Genomic DNA, 23248 nt, shown 5'->3' with positions numbered 1-23248 from the left:
GTCCTTCACTAGTTATTGCCCAAAGCCGTGGAGTTAATAGAATTTCTGAGTTCAATGTGTGATATTTAAGCAGCAGCAACTTTGAGCGTAATTAATAATGTGACCCTCTTTTGATGTCAGTCGATTCGATGATATTTGAGTAAAATTTGGAGGATGACTAGATTGACGCTACAGACTACTATAGAGTACAGAGAATACCTCTGTAGTTTTGCTGGGTGAGGTAAAGTCCAAGGAGAGTGAATCTTTCCAGTTCCATTGTCGTCCCCAGCGACGGAAATTTAGCGTACAAAGTTGACAAACAAAATCATCCTGTCTTTCATAATTTGTACTTAAGTAAAGCCCAAAAAGAAAAAAGTTCTAAAACTGCTCTAAGTCTTTTAAAAAAGAATAAAAAGGTAAATTGACATTAAAAAAGAAGTACCTAATGTCAAGTGAAAATTTCTCTCTCTTTTTTTAACTCCCACCCCCAACTATTAGACTCGCTTGAACTTGGCAGCATAAGTACTCTGAGAGTTCTCCGCTGATCACTGAACTACTGAGATAACCTCCGTGGCCAAAGGAGTGCTCTTAGAATTCTCTTCATTATCAGGTTCAGTGTTTAAATCCTGAACGTGACGACGATTGGAAATAGGAAAGATATGGGGAGGAGTAGGAGGGTAATAGGAAAAAATTGTAAAAGTGAAAAAAGTTGGTGAACTATGGACAAGTAAAGATTAGGTGTTAAACTTCTCATTCATATTTGAAAGATTCAATCAAAACAATACTAGGGATTCACCCTTTTTTTTTTTTTTTTGGTGGAAAGGAATTCAATGGTACTGGCAGGTTGTTGTCAACTTTTGCTCCGGGGACCTGGCATGGCAACGTAAGTATGCTACTTTCTAATTAAAATACCGCTATGCTCCAATTCTGGCTCTCCTAATTCCTCTATTTCATTTGGTTGAGCCATCCACGTCGTGGACGGTTCTAGCAGATCTGTCACGTCTTCTGTGTAACATTTCAGCTGGATATTTGCGGAGCATCCCTAAGCTAAATCGTTGCGGCATTAGCTTAGGAACAAATTATGCTGACAACAACCTTATATAGGATCAGAAATTCACCCAACTGAACGAAAAATTTAACCCCAACAAAAAAAAAAAAAAAAAAAAGGAAGACAGAGAAGAAAAGATGAGAGATAATCTGAGTAACTACATGTGAGTCTTCTACCGATAACAGGTGGCAGATTCAAGGAGTCCAAACTAAGGTGCAACAGAAAAGATGTACGGAGAAAGCAGACCCACATTGCTGGTTTAACTTGAAAGGAAAACTCAAATCCCAACTGATAAAACAAGGACAAGTTAGTGAGCATTGCAACTGATTCATCGCTTATTTTGTTCCGTATAGTAAGTGCAACATTAAATTCCGGAGCCTACTTTCGAGCCCGTGTCTCCAGGCCATCGTCAATTCATAATAATTCACGCAGGCATATATGCCTACCACCATCATTACTGGATCTTCTAAAACCCTCTACGTCTACGATCACATTTCACAAAACTTGAACTCAATCATCAGTTTTAAAACGAAGCACTGACAGATGATGTAAGAACTTTTCAGCCAAATTTACTTATTAATTGCTCAAACTTGTGTATAAAGATTTAGGATGCATTTGATAAAATTGAAGTATGAAACCCGAGGTTTAAATCCATTAAGTTATTGAATTGTTAAATATTAAATTTAATACATTTGAGTGCATATCACGTTCAAGTGATAAGTGTATAATTTATCACTTAATTTTGGGAACAAGTTTTGTCTAGAAAATTCAGTGTCACTTAATTAATTCAAAGGTTCAATTTTTTATTATCAAACGACTTGGATATATTAAAATCTGAATCCATTAAATTTAACTGTTGTTGCAAGTAAACGGTTACATAATACAAAATATAGGACAACTACAACAACGAGCCAGCAAGGACCTCTTTTTTTCATTTTTTTTTTATTTTTTGCCTTTTCACCCCTCTTCACACCTTTCTCATCCCTAATTATCATGTATAGGATTCGAACCCTGAATTAAAGAATTCTAAAAGTTCTCTTCTGATCAATAGGCTTATCCCAGTGACCTAATGGTTATTAAAAAAAAAAAAGGCCTTTACTCCACTAGTTTGCTGGCACATTCTTGCTTTTTTTTCATATATATATATATATTTTTTAAGCCGGGGGTAAGGACTAAGGACCTTCATCTTCTTGGTTATTCAGTTCCAGTTTATTCGGGGTGTGTGTGTCTATCTCTCTCTCCTTTCTGTTGTTTTGGCCAATAATTTACGCTGAAGACTTAATTGCAGACTGCAATCACGACTGGAAAATTGCCACACACCCACCCGACTGCTTGCTCTCAGGAGCCATGTGGGCCGAGCGTAGATGAAGATAATGAAAGCTCCATCGATCGGAAATTTGAATGAATAGACTGCTGAACTAGAAACTGGTGAAAAAGGCCGTCCCAATTGCGACATGTTTGCCTTTTCAACCTTGTGATGGCTTCGCTTTACCATTAATATGCTCGAAATAGTAAAAAAATCTTCGCCAAAGAAGATGCTTGACCGGGTGCAAAGCCTTATACGCTGTCCTTGCCCGAAACACTCGCTCGGTCTTAGATAGAGGCGAAGCCAAGACCCTAAGGGTCTGTTTGATAACATAAAAAAGTGCTGAATCTGAATTTTTTCAGACATTCAAATGTTTTGAGTGTTTGATAAATAAAAATCCATTTGCTGAATTTGTTAAGCAGTGCTGAACCTGTGTGTATTTTTTTCAGCATAAGAATCCTAACTGAATGCTTAATTCTGATAAAAATCAATAGAATTACTTCAACTACCTTATCTTATCTACCAAATCTACCCTTATTTGTTAATTATGTTCAAAATTCTTATCTAATTAAACAATCTAATATTCTCTATCTAATGATTTTTAGTTTCTCTTTTCTCCTTTTTTAATGACTTTCACATTTTCTCCATACTCTTCATATAATATATTTCATCTTTTATATTAATTTGATTTAAAAATAAATATTGTCATTTCATGCCTAACAATTTTAAACTAATTAAATCATAGATTCTATTTCTTTTTTGAATGAAAGGATATAAGGGCAAAATTGTCAAATTAAACTTATTAAGCATTCAGTTATAAATATTTATCAAACAGTATAAATAGGTTTAGCATTAAAATTCAGACATTCATATATTTTTTTCAGTGATTAAAATTCAGCAAATTAACTGTTTCAGTATTCAGATTTCAGAATTCAGACTTCAGCATTCAGATTCAGTTTTATCAAACGGAACCTAAGAATAAGATTAGAAGGGTCAATCTGTGACAGCGTGTAAAATGCAGTAATAATGAATTAAATTAAATAAAATTCTATGCAAAACATACATCTTCTTCCTATGTAAAATATGTTTTTAAGTTCGAATTATACTCAAATTTAGCAATAAAAATCACTACCAATTTGTGTTTAGAAACATCAACAAAGTTTATACTTGGATTAATATGGATGTTTTTAACACTCTTGTGAAAGGTAACAATAATGAAATTTTTAACATTTTGAGGTCGAGGGAAGGGGGCCAATGCACTAGAAAAGAGAAATTATTAGATTTTGGGGTAAATGTACTTAGAAAAGAAAACTTCATAGATTTTAAGGAGGCAAATAGGAAGCAATTTTAAAATTTTCTACATTTGTAAGCCTAAAAAATAATTTTCTCAAAATTGAGGGGGGCAATTGCCAACCCTCAACAACACGTGGCTCCGCCACTGGGACAAGAAATTTAAAAAGACGATGGGCGATGCTCTACCCCAACATTTAAAAAAAATTGATGAACTATTTTTTTTTTCTCACAAAAAGACGAGAATTTTTTTTTTTAATAAAAAAAAGGGCATAATAAAGGAGTATTAGCTGTTAGGATGCAGATCAGTTAGGGGCGTAATAAGGGGATAAGTACACAGCTAGCTCGATATAATTGGAATCAACGCGAACATGCCGATCTCATCTGGTTTTGAATACTTTATTACGCTTGCAGGGTGTCACATTTCTTGATTCACACTATCATAAATGTGGCCTTTGTCATTTCATTAATGAATATCGGTGAGAATAATAATCTCCTAATTAATAACCATTTGTAAATGGTAAATGATCGGACAAATATCAACTGAATACATGGCGTGATCGCTCATTCACGCCTCTACTCTTCTTAATTTTGTTAGAGGTGTTTTCACTTAATGACGATTGCCAAACATTTAACCAAGAATTAGTCAGTTCATGTGCGAAATCCTGGTCATACCTCAGCTATTTCACAATTTTGTTTTTCTCTTTTATCTTTTGGGATGAGATAGACGTTCATTTTTGGTTTGCAGTCTTTTGATTTTGGAAACAAATGAAACACCAATTTCCAAACTCTTTGTGTTGATATTATTGTACAGTACTATGCACTGCTCCTCCGTCCCATATATTTAGTCATATTTGGAGATATATATTTTTTTATGTATAGTACACTTCGTCAAGAAATTTTTTCTTTTATTTCACTTTTACCCTTAATCATGTATTGGTTAAAGTAAAAAATAGAAAGCAATCTCGTCACAGTTGTCTTTATGGATCATTAGCGAAGAACAAAAATTAGTTAGAAATGTCAAACATGACAAGCATTTTGGAACAGTAAAAAAAGTAAGATATGACACTTTCAATAGGACGGAAGGAGTGCGACACAATTGCTATCATATTACTCCCGTCAACAAATGCAGATTCGTAAATAACAGAAGATTAGATGCTGTTACAGCACCCACTGGAGCGGACATTGCGGGTAATTTCTTCTTCGTTAGAGTTCGTTTGGAATGAAGAGCCCTCTTGTACTGCATCAATAAGTATACAGTCGGATATGGTTGGCACAGTTCAGAGTTGAATCGCGAGAAAATGTTGAAAGAAAGGAAAGAAAAGTACGAGTACCATAAACTCAATTGATAGTATACTACTACTAATTATAGTATCTGAGTTAACGTAGTATGGTATACTACCAAATGCATGTGCAGCTGCTCAAATGCGACGATGTTATGGCGTTGTCATCCCTTGGCCGTCTCATGCTTCATTATTAGTGCCCTCCTCAATCAACGTACTTTCTAATGCATGTTCTCCACATGTCATATACTAACTCATCGGTCCTCATTCATCCATGTTTCTACTTCCTTCTCTTTTCTTCTTTTCCTTTTTGGTCTCCTCCCTCCTATACATGATTTAATTGTACGTTTTTCTGCTCCGTAAAAATGTGCCTTTCCATGCAACAGCAATGTGGGCTTTTGTTTTCACACCGTCAAAAAAATTTGAGAAATTTTTTGAGAAGCAGAGGCCGCAAATCTCCAACTAATGAACAGAACTGCAGGCAAACCTCCTAGCAAAGATTAATTGCTCGAGTCGTCCTTGGTACTTTGTGGTTTTCCTTTGGCCAAGTTAACGTAAGTAGTAGCAGCTCTAATGTACGTGTACCGCGGCCACCGACACCACCGGTGGGTGGTGGGCAATGGTGAGATCAAGACCACCGCCTCAAAGTCGGCCCCGGGAATGATTGAAGATCTGCCGTTTACGTCCCATACATATATGCGCTAGACCAGGGCATTATTTATTACCACTATTCAGTATGACTTAATCGTTTTGTCGTTTTTTTAAAAAAAAAAAATAATAATAATCGTTTTGTCGTGCCTGCCCGGAATACTTCTCCCAAACAGGTTTTCAAGCAAACTTCTCGTTTGTACGAAGAAAAACAAATACCACCGTCAACCTGATTCCACCTCTCCATCAAGAAAGAGGAAAAGGAATAACGTATTGATCAACGAATGGTTAGAAAATCCTCTTGTAACTGTAGATACTTCTACATTTGGTTAATAACGGTATATACATATATATATATATATATATATATATATATATATATATATATATCTTTCTTTCTATATATAAACTTTGAGCACCTTTTAGTGCTAAAATTTTGCGTCTCTTTATAGAATATAGAAAGCATCCCTCATTTCCCCTTTTTTCTTCTATCCACTTCTCCTTTCGCCCACAATGACATTCAATTCAATGGAAATAACAGCATCACTATGACTAATTCAATTCCTTCAAAATTAACTTTAAACTTAGCTACTTCATTATATGTTGCCAATATAACTACAATAGTACCATAACTATCAAACAAACTATTATAATCTCATACAAAAAATAGTTAAAAGATCAAATTTTTTAATACGAAAAATTAAGTTTAATTCATATATAAGTAATGTGTTTTTAAAATTGTATACACATTGGATGTGCCATTAAAACTAATATATATAACCCTTATCCATGTCTATGTTTTAGTTACGCCTTCGTTAAAATGATTAACATGGATGCACCATAGGACCCTCTCTGGTAGGCGAATTAAGCATTACACTGCAAAATTTAGAAAAGATTTGGCTAATAATTGTAAGAGATCGGTTCAATTCGCAGATTTTTTTCTGAACTCTTATTTTTAAAATGACTGGAAGTCTTTCTTTTCTGTTTTTTTTTTTTTTTGAAGGAAAAATGACTGGAAGTCTACCACAGCTTTAGAATATCGTCAATTGCAATATTAGCATTTGTTCTCATCTTCTCGTAATTATATCTCTGTTATCACTTATTTCTTGCTTTCAGCTAAGTTGCGCAAACTCTTTCCGTCTGGATTGTAATTTTTTGAAATTTTCGTAAAAAAAAAAAATATACTGTAATGATGTGATGTATGAAAAATAAAAGGGTGATCAGAAAATATAATAAGAGAAATATTTTAAAATTATCTATAGAAAATTGCAATCCAAACGCAACCCATCATCATCCTAGGATTATCAGCACACAAATAATTCAAAATTTTCAATTACCTCACACTAAGCAAGTAATTATTGCGCCACTCAGTTTTTCTGATTGTCTTATTTTTGCAGCACGTACACTCTTTCTTGCATATATGATATAACCCATGCCGCATGAAAATTTCTCAGGATACAGAGGCAAGTCACTGAAATTATTTCTACCGCGCAACCAAATGGTTCGCCGGGGGGCAAAGCTCCGCCAGGGGCTGGGCTGTGTGTATGCAATTGGAAAGTCAGAGAGAAGACAATGGCGCCACACAAGATCAGAATAACTCTGTATTGAAGTACAACTGGTGATGAGTGACTAATCAATGCTAGTGCTCTGTTATACGTTCTTGCATCTGCAGTAATCTACAAAGTAAATTAGATGCAAAATACATCCTTGAACTTCTAATTTGGTTCGCAAGTGCCCTCTGAACTATTAATTTTTGGTGATGCACCCCAATCAACTCCCCATGGAGGGAATTTAATGAGTTAACGCCTTCGATTTTATTTTCTTTGAGAGTTTCCTTTTAAGTACTTAAATTAAATCATATTTTCGATAAAGCAAAGCACAGATTTTACTTTCCTTTTTTTTTATGAGTACCTTTTACTATGAAAGTTCTACAATTTTTTCTTTTTGAGGCAGACGAAACAGTTACCATTAGAACTTTGTCATTACATATAATTGTAGAAAAGTCCTCCTGACTTTCAACAGAATTTCCTTCTCCATTTCGCAATGTCCTGACTTTGTACTTCGTCTTTAATATCCACAGTTCACACGACGCAAAAATGCGTACTGCATCGCTGCGAATGCTTCCCCATTCCAACAAAGTACCGATTGCATCACAGCATCAGAAAAACGTGTTACCACATCTATGTGCCAAAGAGGAAAAGAGCAGTGTACAGACGGGAGATCTCCAACTCAACTCGAGCAAGGCAAATCATCTCCTGGCACTGGCAGCTGCGTCCTTTCACTGTGATTTAACTATTACCGCTCCACAGCTCCTCCCTCTATTTTCCATTGAATAGGTAGTAAACATGAACTCAGAAGGTTGAACTTCGTTTAGAGAAGAGCGTTATATGCCAAATGTGAACCTCACCAAGAATGCAAAAAAGGGACAGAGATGTTATCAAGATTCAAATTTAACAGTCAGCATGCAGGGCTGGCAAAGCCTCGCAACATTTACAAAATGGTAAGACTGAAAACTATAATGCGTATTTATCACTCATCACCATATGAAGGAAAGAACAACCAGACTGAGAATTATAAGGAGAAGGATCAGTAGCTTGTTATCTTCAGCCTGTGAACCTTGAGGAGTCATTGGAGCTCTGGGAACATTAGCACCATGATAATAACCGCCAGGATAAGTATGTGGATATCCTGAACCCGTGCCATATACAGGTGCGGTTGGAAATCCGTGAATCTGAAAGCTGAACATCGACGGCAAAATCCCACCAAAACCAGCCAACATGGAAAAGTTACCAAACCCTGCAGTCATCACCGGTAGAAATCCTCCAGCAAGCCCCAAACCAAAATTCGGAAAGTTAGCTGAATCGGGATGAGGATGAGGAGGAGGAGCTGTCTGGGGTCTCTGCCCTGCAGGTCGATCAGGAATTTCTACACCAGGGACAGGTTTTGACCTAGGATCAGTCGCAGTCCTTCCTCGCCCGTACAGAGGAACTAACTTCTCCTCCTGTATCAGGGCCTTACAAACAGGGCACTCATGTGAGTGCGAGTGGTGGCGCAACCATCTAAAGAGACAAGGCCAACAGTACAAGTGACCGCAAAGGGTGACGATGGGATCCTGAGCTATATCAAAGCAAATGTTGCATTCAAAATCACTAGCATCCCCATCACCAGTTCCTGAAGAAGAAAGGTTCTCGGTCCCAGCAGGCATAGTAGCAGTAGCAGATTTCCCAATATCACTTGCCATCAAAAACCATAAACCACCAATTCAAACAGCAACTAATAGTCGGATTGAACTGAAGACGAAATGAACAACCTTGATTAAAGCCAACGAATATAATTGCCAATAGCAAAAAGCATCCTAAACTGCCAAAAACACCAAAGAGGCAAAAAAAAAAAAAATTTACTAATTGAGAAGCAATGTAACTGGTACACAATTGAGGATCAAAGTCAGCGACCACATCCTGTAATTCTACCCAACTCCTCATTAACCTAAAGCCCATAACCTGCAAATGATATACACGCCAATTTCTAAAATCGAGTAAGGATTTGTAATTTGAGAACGCTTCAATTCGATGAATAACAAGATGTCATAACAAACCCTAAATCCTTAACCAACCCTTAAAATTCGAGCCCTTATTCACCAAAGCATGAGACAGAACAGATAACGAAACAAAAACAAAATGATTTCAAAAGGACTGCATATACAAAAGTTGAAAGATCCACAGAAAATTAAGAAAAATTACCTAAATTGGGGTGGAGATGAGGAAAGTCGGAAAGGCGATATTAATGGCTCGGCTTCGACCGTCCCCTGCTGAAAGATAAAACGCGACGGAGACGGCGGCCGTTGACCCGCTTCCTTAAACAGAAAACAAATTTCAGAGGCGTAACTAATACTTTAGAACATTCCAGTCCTTCTTTCCAATGTAAGCAGAGAGAAATAACAGAAAGGTACCGTTTGGTTAGCACTTTTGGAATCTGATTCGGATTTGGGATTGTTCATTTTAGATTTGAAATAGAGTTAGTTATTCCAATAGATCTGTTTGGTTCAATACCACAAATATATATCATTACTATAATTGATGTTTGACTCGTTGATTCTTTTGAAATGGGATATAAAATATTTTTCTAATTAAAAGTATTAGTAAGTTTAGTATAACTAATTAACAACTTTTATTATCAATTATATTACATATACTAAAATACATTATATAATACATATATGTATCATTATTACAAGTTTTAAATTAAATATTATATATAATTAAATATAATTATACTAATATTATAATATATATATTTAAAATTATATATAATATATATAAATATTAATTATACTAATAAATTATATATTAAATATATATTTATAATGTATATTATATAATTATAATTATATTTAATTAAATATTATAATTATAATATATATTTAATTACATATATGTATATAATTATATATTAACTTTTTTTAACGGGTGGCGGGCGGGTGCTCCCATTGTCATCTCTAGTTTTAAATAAATTAGATAGAAATTAGATTTGAATTTTGTCCAAAACCTTCCAAGTTACTAGGAAATTGAAGAATTTCAAATTTTTAGATATGATTCCAAAATCTCAATTTCGATAATAGTAATCCAAATAATAATTATAAATTTTATTCAAATTCTTCGTTTCGAAACCTTTTACCAAACGCCACCAAAGTGCAGAACATTCCAGTCCTTTCTTTCCATCGTAAGCAGGCAGGGAGAAATAACAGTCGTCTGGCTCTTCTCACCTGGCATTTAAATTCTCCTTTAATTCGGTAGTCAACCCCCCAGAAATCGAAATGGTCACTGGGCTTGAACCAATTAATATACATTTATTGGGCTAATTGGGCCAGCTTTTTTTCATCTTATTGACATTCTTTAGATGAATTGGTCCAGTTATAGATACTCTGACAAACCCCAGTTGAAAAATCTTACAGCTCCTTCCCAAATGTCTTGCCCATAAAGAGTAATGCAGGAAAAAGTTGTTTGTTTTCCACTTAGCGTCCGTTTGGTTGGACTGAAAATATTTTGCATCGAAGTTATTTTCCTGGAAAATCACTTCCTTTCCCATAATTTTCCACTGTTTGGTTATTAAGTGAAAATATTTTCCAAATTCCTTTTTCATAATTTTTTGGTGTTTGGTTTGTCAATGAAAATTTTTTCTGATATGTTTGTGGATATGTTGCAAATATTTTTCTACTCTCAAAACATCCATTTCATTACAAGCTAATTTTAGGTTCTACCCATTATATTATCATTTCTATAAAATATTTATTCATATTACACCATGAATTCTTAAATGGAATTATTAATGGAATCTTGGATTTATTCATAATTTGTTAATTCTTGCTGCCGACCAATGGATCTTTCGATTAGCAAAGTCCAAGGTCAAGCATATGAGTATTTGACAGATAACAGCAAACTCGGTTAGAAAATTCATAGCCCTGTCTTTCTAGATATCGTTTAAAATTCCCTTTCAAGACTAAAACCTTTGCCCATCCCTCATTTCCATTTCCATTTCCATTTCCCCACCCCTCCCCCTCCCCCTCCCCCTCCCAAAAACCAAAACACTGAACGCCAAGACACAAAGCACTTGCAGAAAACAGAGGATATATGGGTACAGAACCAGTTGTTATTACTTCTCAACTCAAGGTTCTCATGTTTCCATGGCTGGCTTATGGCCATATATCTCCCAGCCTAGAACTAGCCAAGAGACTAATGGATAGAGATTTTCCATGTACACCTGTGCCATAGCTTGTTAAGATTCAACCCTCTCCCAAAACAGCAATGCATACTACTATTGCAGATCCTAGACTATGCAGATCCTAGATTGGACCTCATAATGCCACACCATATCTGTTAAAGGCCATAAACAAATATTGTCCAATAACTTCTTCCTAAAGAAAACAAAATTCAGTTACATGCACTTCAGATTGCATGCTAAACCCATGTACCGGGGGATCACAAAATTCAAGTATGAACTGAAATTCACAAACAATATTCAGTTACATGCACCGAATAAGCATGCTTGCTACAGAATATACAAAACTTTGCTAAACTGATTGGAAAAATTGCTCTCTTATTAACATATGAATGGTAGGTTGTAATAATCCTCTAATGGTGAAAGTATTTAGTAATTGGAAAAATATAGTTTGGCTCATTCTAATTTGGTCTATACAATAGGAACTACTTCCATATAATATTGCTATCCATGTAATGCTCTTTAGCTCGCTCCCTATTGACATAAGGTGGTTTAGGTATAACAACTGGAGTTTTATAGATTTCAAGAGCTGCATATCCTGCTGTTATGGCTGAAGTGGCAGCACCAATTACAATAGCATCCTCATCATCATCACTACCAGGATCCATCTATGAAAATTCACGTAGCAGTAGACTATTAGTAGTGTACCAGAAAAAGTCAGAGTGATGCAACAGAACTTGATCAGTAGGATAACATATGATGTTTATTAATAAGGTTTTTCCGCTTCTATTTTTTAGGTTCATGATAAACAAAAAAATGGTGACTTTATGCCCCTTGTCGCTGGGGCAAAGTGATAATTAGCTACTAATCAAGTAACCAACCAAGCAGGCCTTGCCTCTTGAGTCTTGACTATATTAGTAGTCCAAAAAATCTGATTTATGGGATCTCATGACTTGGGAAGGATGGACTGGAGACTGTAGTTGGTAAATTAGAAACACAGCAGAGAGAAGTGTTTTGGAATCTCATGACTTTGGAAGCTGCCCTGCTTGTGTTTCATTTCGTTTGAGGAAAAATTTCAGTATATTAAGCTCTTGAGATAAAGGCTAATTTTTCTATTTCACACAATTTGTGGTCTTACAAACTGTCATAATGGATTTAAGCAGCTAATAGTTGAGTCGTGGAAGAGACATGTAATTTTTTTTATAAAAAGTTTACTGCTCTCTGGGATGAACACAAGCAAACTGTTTTCCTCCCTAATCAGATTTTGTCAACTATTTACAAATGGTCTCACCAGATTGTAAGAAAAACACTACCATCAATCGAAGAATAAAGTCTCAAAAAATCAGAGAAGAATTCACAAGAGAAGAATAGACAAATGAAATTATACAGAAAAGGCTGCACTTCAAGCTCGACCAAAAGGAATCCAAGACAGAATTCCTCCATATCCCAATCAGCAACATGAAACACAATCATCACTAGGGCAAATGGGAAGTAAATAATGTCACTTGTTATCAGCGGGTGTTTACCCAAAAGCAGCAAACTCAAACTAGTTATTGAAATCAATCTGATTCCAACATCAAAAAGGGTACAGGAACTTCAACCAAAAAAGAAAAAGAAAGTATCCAATTGTCTTCTGGTGGTACCCCATCGAAATCTTGTCATAAATGGTCTTACCAGATTGTAAGAAAAATACTACCGTACCCTACCCGGATTCTGATTCCAAGAATCATAAAACCCCCAAAACTTAGCAGCCAAATTAATTATTTAGCATCAATCAAATCAGATTTAACTCTAATCAGGTAAGAACAAACTAAAACAAAAGCAACCCATAAAAATTCATTCAAATCCAACTTCGAAAGGAAACAAATGAAATTTGTGTGCAATTGTATATACAGACGCAGTGAAGGTGTTTGTGCGTGAAGACGAGAAACTGAGAGTTAAAAAAACCTGCCGAATGAAGATGGCTTGTGAGTATATAGATTATGTGGTGGTAGCCGCCAGATAGTGTCGCTGGAGGAGGTGATCGCCACCGAGGACTGACGCCAGAGGAAGCGGAAATGGGGGTTCTTCAGGAATGAAAGGAAAAAAAATGAGAGAGAGAGAGACAGAGACAGAGACAGAGAGATGCCGGAGTAGTTTATCTGATGAGATGCCGGGAATGAAAGGTATTTTCCCTTGGATTTGTTTGCTGATATCGAAAATCCTTGCGAGACTGTGAAAAGAAGGCTGAGGAAAATAACTTCACAATAATAGATAAGGAAGTTATTTTCCTCCCACGGATGTAACTTATTTTCTATCAGAAATTATTTTTTCAAATTAATTGATAACCAAACAACAGAAAATATGAAAAATGTTTTCCGGAAAACCTTTTCCACCCAAACAAACAGACCCTTAAACTCGAAGTGTTATTTCCTTCATAAAATGCTGTATGGCTTTCCTCTACAGCATCTGGGGCCCGCCAAGGATATTTTCATCAACAGGCTTTCCCCTGTGATTGAACATCAGTGAAACGCATTTGAGGCACTACTGTTAATTTCTTAAGACCCGTTGGATGAAATGAAAATTTTAGAGTTGCTATCAAATTTGGTTACTTGGAATGAATATCAAATGTTATGATTTTTCAACACAAATTTGATTGCCCTCGCTTTACTTTGCAATAGTTAATAACGTTTTAGCAATATGAAAAAAAAGAGAACTCTTTAGGAATTATGGAATTAGTAATTTCTTAAATGTTTAATGTTTAGTCTGATTTCTGTTCCAGTACTGAAATTACAAACCAAACGCAAACGTCAACTGGTTTGGAAGCTGGGAAAATGCGTATGCTTCACTTCATGACCCAAAATAGAATCCAGGTGTAAAATTCGTTCCCTCTCTCTGGTTACGTAGACGGAGATTAAATCGTTTCTGCACCTGTCCTTTGTTTCAATCTTTTTTTTTTTCAAAATTTGTTTGTTGTTGGGGGGGAAGAAGAATCGAACGAGTATCTAACCAACAGTGCGGAGAAAATTCTGCTGAGTTAGTTGCATAAACGAGCTTGAAATACGAGTCAGAAGTCACCACTCAACAAATGCCTTGAGTTAAAGGTTTTGCACGTAGCTCAAACGAAGAAAAAAAAAATTAGAAGTCTCTCTTTTCTTCTTCTTATTTTTTGAGGGAAATAAGTGAGAGAAGGGGTTGTTTTGATGGATAGGACTGGGTTGTGCTTTGATTGATTTGTGGTGGAATTGTTGAAGCGATTGCTGGATGACAGACACCTTATCCTTATGGGGACCATAAATTCTTTTGAGGAGCTTCCTGGAAAGCTCCCACGGCTGATTCTGATTGACATTTTGCTAGTCAAGGATAGGTTGTTGTCCGGCCAAAGCAAAACATGCATGCTTCCTTTCGAGCTGTGGATTTCAATCCATCATCATATCACCAAAAAGAAAGAGAGAAAGAAAGAAAAAACGATGAAATAATAATAATGAGTCGGTCATTGAATGAATGCTGTACAAATCATCAACACAGTTTAGATAGAAGTCGAAAGTTAGAAAGCTTTCTCTCCTATATGCTTCCGTCGCAATCATATTCACGTGGATTGATTCTCGATTTTCCATGAAGAATGGAAAATGTCGCTCCGCCTTTTGTATTTTTTGCTATTTACATCTACCCTCATATTAAAGTCAGCAACGCGTACACTACTCATTCACCGCAATCCTCAGAATCAAAGAACTAAGCGCTTATGGACCGTCAGGTGAGGCCGAATCTGCTGCATGTTTCTTTTTTTTCTTCCATTGGTAATCAATCATGTTTAATTCCTCATCGTAAGTTTAATCTCCACGTGCTCTCTAGGCTTTTTACTCGCAACGGATCTTCTGTTTCACGCTCTGTGCTATTCTGTGTTCTATTTTTTATTATATTACTATTTTTCCTACATAAACATCATGTTTTAGTTCTTTTTTTGTTTCCTTAAAATTCAATAACTATTAATTGAATAAAAAATAAATACAACAGTTTCAAAAAAATAATATATAATAGAAAATTAAAAAATACAGCGAAAAATTCGTAAAAATCTCATTTTTTATGCATTTTGAATTTTTGAGTTTGTTAAATTTTGTATATTATTCAGTTAATAGTTATTGGATCTTAAGGAAACAAACAAGAACTAAAATATGGTGTTTATGTATGAGAAATATCAAGATAATAAAAAATAAGACAGAGAAGACACAACATTTGGGACAGAAGATCCGTTGCGCTTCTTACTCCTATTTCATTTCTCACGCATAATTTTTAGTTTACTTTGGGAGCTTCCCCTGCCCCGGAAATTGTACAGAGTTTGTTAACCTGTTATATTAGGATGATGCACGCGAGAAAATACCAACTACCATATATCAATGTTTATGGGAGCGAACGTGGGAGAGATTTTATACTTAAAATATCTTCACTTATCCCAAAAAAAAAAAAAAAAGGGTCAAAGGGCCTGTGCCTCACAGGGCTAATTAAATTAAGCAGATAATAGTTGAAAGAAGTTACTTGAAGGGAAAAAAATTTAGCACAACATTAATCATTCATGCACGCAGCATTTTCATGGTGAAACCTTTATGCATTCACCTACTGCAGTACCGATAAGATGCATCTGTATACTCACATTTCAACCCGACATAATAAAATAAAGGTAAACAAACCAAAAGGAGGGAGAGGACGAAAGATGTCAATTTCAAAGTGACGCTAACTCGTTCACAACCTGCCAATGTCATGAAAAGCCTATCACCACCTAAATCACGTGTCCACGACTCTTTGACCCCCCAATCATATAAGCACAAAATGTGTTCTCCCAACAAAAAAAAAAAAATTAGAGAGAGTGGTTCTTTTTTTTTTAAAAAAGGAGGAAACTGTTCAGTAGGGAATCTTCTTCTAGATTATGCTGTTCTTCAGCTGCTCAGTGGTAGGTAGCAAGTAGCACTCACAACTTAATCCTTAAACACGATGCACCCCACCCAAAAAAAAAAAAAAAAAAAAAAAAAAAAATATATATATATATATATATATATATATATATATCCTTAAACACGACCCGAGGAAGAGTTTAACGGAACGTCAAAGACCAACTGAAATTCTAATTCAATCAATTTGTTACTTATATACATATTTCTGGAATGTGTACGTATATACAATAATAGGATACTAAAGTCGGTTTTTAAAGATTTGACGACAATAGTGTTTTGATGACTTCAAACCCACCGAACGTCTTCCTTTTTCCTTGTTTAAGTGATTTGTTAGGTGTACTTTAATCTACCCCGACCCAACCAAAAAGGTTATCCGTAAATTGCTTGCTCTTCAGTTACATCTCAAAAAACAGTAGCGGTATCTGCCAATTTGTCTTGTATGCCTCGCGATTTGGCGTGCTTCCAACCATATATTTTTATATATATACATAGAAATTCTCCAACAATTTAGAGCCGAACTTGAGACGCGAACCACAAGTTAGACGTACCAACCATCGGATCGATTCAATTGCAAGTCCACCCCACCATCATCATTGACTGCGCACTTCGCCGTCACGGGGTGCGTAGCAGCATAACATAAAAATAAAGGCTTGATTATTTACACGAGGCAGTTTCAGTTTTCACAGGGAGGTGCTGAAATATGTGCATCGTTTCCCAGGCTGCGAGGAGTAATCGTGGGAACCGAAGATTGGACACATGGTTAAGTACACATGACGAAACTATAATTGCCCCTTTCGAATATCGCGCTGTTCATGGTGCAGGAAACAGAAAACAGTTCCCTCGGCTAGTCTCCATCTAATTGGGGGTGGGGAAAAAAACAAAAACAATCAGTGGGAAGAAAAAAAAAAGGGACGGATAATTACTGAAGATTCCGCGCCACACTCCTTTTCAACGTGGAAAAGGTGTATGCTTTTCGTGCAGGGTCCGAAAGTTAGACGACAAGAAACGCTATGCTAGATTTTTTTTCCGATTGCCCACAATAAATACTGGATAATGCACACAATTTGTTGCTCCTTCAATCAATGTACGTATTCAAATCATTGCTCTCATTATATTTAAGCACTTTTTATATCTAATTTTATAATTTTTGCCCACAATTTTTGATATCACACGCATTTTCTTTTAGGCTGTGCTACATGCTCTAGATTTTTCATTGAGGTTATTAAATGCAACAAATGGTGGACATGCGTCATCAAAACACACACATACATTTAATATTTTCACCTCTTTTTATTTCTTAAAATAGAAAAAATTAGAAGGTTTATCCAATAGATGTTTACTTGGCATTATTTAAAGACATTTTTTTCCTATTTGCTACCTTAACAATTCACGATAAAACACATCAAAAAAGTGAATCTATTGTCAAACTTTAAAAATAATCAACCTATCTCTGAATTGAAATTAGGGTCAATTAAAATTAGAATATATTATCTTTTACCCCCCCTTATTATTTGGTACTATAGCACATAACCTCCCTATAATTTAAAAATTTATATATAACCCTCTCGTAATTTGAATCAAATTGTTACTGCTAGTTTTTTCGTTAAAACTAATGGTAGATAGCAAAGAGTTAAAATCAAACTAATAAATTGACAAATTTGCTTTTTTACTATTTTTTTAAAAAAATTTCCCCCCTCTCTCTCTCTCTCTCTCGGGAAGAGAAGATATGATTTTGAAAATCCATATTTTAGTCTAAAAATCTCAATTTTCTCCAAATACAAAAGAGATTGAAGGAAAATAAAAAATAAATAAAAAATAAACAAAAGATATCAATCTTTTTTTACAACAAATATCATTATAGGTCTTTAATTTTATTTTCTAATTCTTATTTATCTATTTTTTATTTCAATTTCTTCATTTTTTGTGTTTGGAGAAAACAAGAAGTAATAAAGGGGTAAATTTGTTAATTTATTAGTTTGATTTTGACTTGTTACTAGTGACCATTAGTTTTAACGAAAAAAAATTAATAGTGACACTTTAATCCAAATAATAAGAGGGTTATATATAAATTTTTAAACCATATGGAGTTACATGAGTGTGTTTGGATTGCCAAATTATTCCAAATAATATTTCGTTTGCATCATAAACACATTTCCCAATTCACCTTTTTATATTCCCAACTACTTTTTATCTCACATACATAAGGATTAAAAGATAATTTACCCTTGAAATTAACATTATGAAGACTTCTTATTGTATGATTTTAGGTAGAGGTGTCAAAATGGGTGACTTGGGCGGGTTTGAATTGGATAAAATGGGTAATGGGTATAAGTGAGTCAACCCATTTATATCCATTTTATTAGATGGTACCCAATTACCCATTTATAACCCATTTATTTTAACTTTTTGTAAACTCATTTAAATTTATTTTTGCAAACTAAGTTATTAATTTATACCGCTCTTTGTACCCATCATTAGTTTTAAATGTTTACTTATAATGCTCAATAAGCCTAATTACCATTTTTTTTCATTTATACTCTATGTCGTAAAATTACATATTATTTAATAATTGAATAATAAGAATATAAAAATTTGAACTAAGTACTATAAAAGTTAATATAAAAACTTAATCCAAAAATTTTAAACCCCTAACATTTTTTTCATATATAAATTTAAAATTCCATTTTAGAAAGATAAGAAAGAGGCTAAAACTTATCATAAATTGGTAGTGCTGAAAAATGAGCAAATTAACAAACTAAGGGAAAATAAAATAATAAAATATAACCAACAAATAATAATAATAATGAAACAAAAGTAGTTAACATCATGACAAAATGAAAAATCTAAAAAAAAAAATGGGTGGGAGAAGAGAATTCTAAATGGGTTAATTGGGTTTGATGGGTTACCCAATAATACCCATCCATACCCATCTATTCCTGGGCGGATATGGGTAAATTTAGTTAAGTGGGTTGGTTTGCCACCTATAATTTTAGGTAACCAAATACACTAATCTCTGCTGTAATTAAAGAGATTGTTGGTACTAATTTTTAGAAAATTGATGCTAAACAAAAAACGTGAGTGGAATAAATGTGAATGGCACTTATTTACATGGTAAATTAGCTAGTATAAATTAGGTAACATATAATTAACTGAAGATGAAAAATGTCCAGAGAGAGAGCGCGAGAGAGAAAGGGAAAGCACTATAAGGCCCTTTGTATTCCCCGTATCCGCCCTCCAATAAAAAATGGTCCGTGTCATGCACCGGAGTCCCCGTGGCCCAACTCTTTCTCACCAGTCACCACCATCCACCAGTCATTTATAAATTTTACTAATGGTTGCCTTGCCCCTCTTCAAACCATACTCAACCTCCCCGTCTCCGAATTCAACAGAACAGCTCAAAGCCCCCCCATCCCCTTCTAAATGCTCAAACCCACCATATTTTGACATTTTTACTCCGCCGTTTGGAAGGCTGACTGAACACTTCCAACAATTCAGTTTCTCCGTATCACATTTTGGTATCCTACGTGAAAAAGGAGAAGCAGATAGGAGAAATTTACAAAAGGATATCTCTTTCGACAACTTAGCAGAATCCCAAGGCCCCAAAAGCTAAAATTCGTTTGTTGGGCAATCTCTGAGGTCACAAAAAGCAAAAAAAAGAAAAGAAAAAGAGGAACGACGGGGACGACGGCAACAACGTTCGTCTGAGTCTCGTCACGTGAACGATGACTCTGATTCAGAACGTAAGATATTATCTGTCGGAACATCCTTCAATCGTTAAATTCCGGTGGAGCAACACGGAGTTGTGGGGATCCACCTGGTCCTTCCTCTTCACCTCCATCGCCGCTTACGTGGTTTTCTCCGTCTTCCTCCACCTCCTCCTCAACATCCTGATTTTCCGCCGCAACCACCACCGACCCCTCCCTCTGGGGCCCCTCCCGGCCCTCCATTCCCTCTCCATGGCCCTCATCTCCGCCACCATCTTCTCCGGGATCCTCCTCTCCACCGCCGCCGAGATCCGCGACACCCGTTGGTTCTGGCGCCGCTCCAAAACCACCACTTTCCAGTGGCTGCTTTGCTTCCCTCTGGGCACGCGCCCCTCGGGCCGCGTCTTCTTCTGGTCCTACATTTACTACCTCTCCCGCTTCCTCCACAGCCTCCGCACCTGTTTCACAATCCTCCGGCGCAGAAAACTCTCCGTCTTCCAAATATTCAACCACTCCATCCTAATCTTCGCGTCATTTTTGTGGCTGGAATTCTCTCAATCGTTCCAAGTCCTGGCCATCCTGCTGACGACTTCCATATACGCCGTGGTCTACGGGTACAGATTCTGGACCGCAATTGGGCTGCCGAGCGCGTGTTTCCCCTTCGTGGTGAACTGTCAGATGGTTTTGTTGGGGTGCAATCTGGCGTGCCACATCGGGGTGCTTCTGCTGCACCTAATAAAGGGTGGCTGTAACGGAATGAACGCGTGGACATTCAATTCGGTGCTGAACGGGGCAATTCTTTTGCTGTCGTTGAATTTCTACGTGAAAACGCATCTGCGGACGAGAAGAAAAAAACAGGCCGTCGGCGTTGAATGTGAGAATCTGCATTCCTCGATGAATGGGAAAGAGGCTGACAACAATTTGGACGCAGTCAAAGATAAAGATCTTTGAGAGGTCTGTTTGTCTCTGTTCCGGGAATCCCCTTGATATATATATATATATATTTTATATATCTAAATTTGTGTACTTTTTTTTTTACCACGGTGCTGAAAATTATAAAGGGGGTTAAAATTAAATGAACGTCTACGGACCCCGCACTGCCCCCGTTCTGCTTCTGCAGCCTGCAGAGTTATGTATGTATCTACATAAGAAGAGAATAAAAGATGGGGCTGCAGATTTTTCCTGCGGCTGTGGGCAAAATGGACGCTGTAAAAAGTTTTTGTTGCCATGATGGTCTCTTTTTTTAAAGTACTACTCCACTATATAGATTTATTAACTCTGCTTCATAATCATCAATGAAATGGAGTGAGAATGGTCAATGTTGACATATTATTGTCACTACTATTTTCTTAGATCCTGGCTTTCAAATGTTGGGGTACTTTATAGTAGTGAATAATCCCCGACCCCGAGTATAATATACGCAGATTTTGTTCATATTCATCGGTCGTTCTATAATAAGTCAGTCTACTGCTGAGTATGACTGGGCTGGTCCAGAAGTGGGTGAAGTTTCTTCTGCAAATATTTGCAGTCCCTTGGCGGTGGTGAAGTAAACGGTGGGAAAAAATTGTAGTACTAGTGTAGTAAATGTGATCCAGCAATGATTTGTCGTTTTCAGGACCCAATAATTTCTCTTTGCTGCAGAGTCGTGCATCTTTGACAGGAAGGAAGGAATATCGGCCATTGGGAATGTTGGAATTAATCGCGTCTTCTCTGGTGTATCAGTCATGGGATCAAACTAATCAGTTTTAGACTAATTGAATAATCGAATAAACTCCTACTTCAAGGTGGGTCTGCTCTGCTTGTAAATCATTAAGAGTCTGTGTCTGTCTTCATGGACTCCGCTCATATGCGACCCCTCTCAGTCTCCTCTCCCTGTCGTGAACGGAGATTCTGACCGAGGAAATTAATGTGCTAGGAAAACATGACCAAATAATTAATGAATTACACCCATTCCAAGAGGATGAATGGTCCTGTAAATACCACCTTGAAGATAACGCTCTCACAGCCAACCAAGGGGATGAAAACGTTTATTTAACACCGCTAATTTACCATATGCTTACTACTCGTGTGTGCGTACAAATTTTGTGTGTTCATGGTGCTGAATTCATTTGTAAAACTGACATGCTCAACCATCTACGTCTTGTTCTAAACCTTTGGTAGCGACAAACAGCTTTTCGGAAGTTTCCCGGAATCTTGCCCGAAGACCACCCCAAAAAAAAAAAAAAAAAAAAAAAAAGTTTCTGTGTCCCTAAAAAAGTGGGGAAATTTTTTATGAGGCCTCTCCGCTGTAGTCTCAATCCACTCAATAGTTCACTACTTCAACAGTTAAACCCAAAAACCGAGAGATCAAAGCGTGTTCAATTGCGTCCAATTTCTGAAACATTCGACAGTGACCTTTGGTTACCATAATGATCCAACTGAGGCTTTTGGCACGACTGCAGAAGAACATAACACAGAAAGACAGGTGATTAAAGAGGCGTTTCGTCCTAGTTTGCTACTAGCTTCTCCTCCTCGTCAAATCGCCATCCATCCTACTAGCACTACCAGACACGGTACTGCACCTTCTTGGACTGGAATTTTAGCCAACACTCAACATCGAGCGCGGCCAATCTGCGATTGTTTTTGTATAACTCTGTTGTCGAACTCGGATTTCAAGTGCTTGTGAATTGTGATTAATAATCTGCTTTCATAGGATTGCAATTGATTTGTCTTTTTCTTCTGGTTTTCCTTCGCAAAGTTTGAACCATACGAATGCATTATTGTCAAAGTCAGGACCACAAACAAGCAAGTTTACGTAGTCTTGCTCACAAGATTTTAGTATAGCGGCAAACCATATGAGATTTTCTCGAGTATTTTGTCTGCTTCGCTGTCAATCGTTAAAAATACTCCCCAAAAGTACCTTTGGTCTGTGCTTCATGGGCTTACTTTACTTTTCCATGATGATCCATGATTCGGGGATTCTCGGCTCGTTGACGGCCTTTAGAGTGCGGCCCTTGCCATTCGCTAATTCTTGAGCTACCCAGTTTATAAGGCCCACTGCTTTGGTTGTTGTCCACCTATTCCGCTGCAGAAACCTCACGACAATAGTAGATTTTAGCTCTGTATTGCGTATCATTGCGATCCATGGTTCGAAGTCTAATGTCGTTTCTTTTATTTTTCTTAAAGTTCTCCTTATATTTCAAAAAAAAAAAGAGTATCGATTGTTTCAATGGCACACAATTTGTGTTCACTGATATGAGTCATATGACCCCCTCTCTCTAAATGATCTAGTGTTAAGACAATAGAGGTTAAAGACAGCAAATAAGAATTTGTACCCAAAGTATAAAGACGTGCCTTTATATTGTTAAGTT

At 36.3% G+C, this 23248-nt stretch overlaps 2 protein-coding genes across 4 annotated transcripts; one reads left to right on the top strand and one right to left on the bottom strand.

Annotated features, from left to right (window-relative positions):
- Window positions 1-7967: 7967 nt before the first annotated feature.
- On the bottom strand, window positions 7968-9561 carry LOC113701030 (uncharacterized). 3 transcript variants are annotated; one of them, XM_027221478.2, is made up of 3 exons: window positions 9295-9561; window positions 8976-9054; window positions 7968-8844 (listed from the first exon to the last, which is right to left on the bottom strand). In XM_027221478.2, exon 3 carries the CDS (start codon window positions 8793-8795, stop codon window positions 8091-8093), a length of 705 nt encoding a protein of 234 aa, XP_027077279.1. In that variant the 5' UTR covers window positions 8796-8844; window positions 8976-9054; window positions 9295-9561; the 3' UTR covers window positions 7968-8090. The 3 variants fall into 3 exon arrangements, with proteins under 3 accessions (XP_027077279.1, XP_027077280.1, XP_027077278.1); XM_027221479.2 differs by lacking the exon at window positions 8976-9054 and having other exon boundaries at window positions 7968-8914; XM_027221477.2 differs by lacking the exon at window positions 8976-9054 and having other exon boundaries at window positions 9295-9560.
- Window positions 9562-19404: 9843 nt separating this feature from the next.
- Window positions 19405-21250, top strand: LOC113700993 (fatty acid elongase 3-like). The gene has a single exon (XM_027221423.2). It carries the CDS (start codon window positions 19917-19919, stop codon window positions 20847-20849), a length of 933 nt encoding a protein of 310 aa, XP_027077224.1. The 5' UTR covers window positions 19405-19916; the 3' UTR covers window positions 20850-21250.
- Window positions 21251-23248: the final 1998 nt, after the last annotated feature.

This window comes from Coffea arabica, chromosome 7e, assembly GCF_036785885.1.
Source record: "Coffea arabica cultivar ET-39 chromosome 7e, Coffea Arabica ET-39 HiFi, whole genome shotgun sequence".
NCBI lineage: Eukaryota > Viridiplantae > Streptophyta > Magnoliopsida > Gentianales > Rubiaceae > Coffea > Coffea arabica.
The sequence above is the reverse complement of the archived record's forward strand: the minus strand, read 5'-3'. Positions and strand labels throughout refer to the sequence as shown.

What these genes read in the sequence shown, in the direction of transcription:
- LOC113701030 (XM_027221478.2), bottom strand. Translation starts at nt 8,795, where the DNA reads ATGGCAAGTGATATTGGGAAATCTGCTACTGCTACTATGCCTGCTGGG.
- LOC113700993 (XM_027221423.2), top strand. Translation starts at nt 19,917, where the DNA reads ATGACTCTGATTCAGAACGTAAGATATTATCTGTCGGAACATCCTTCA.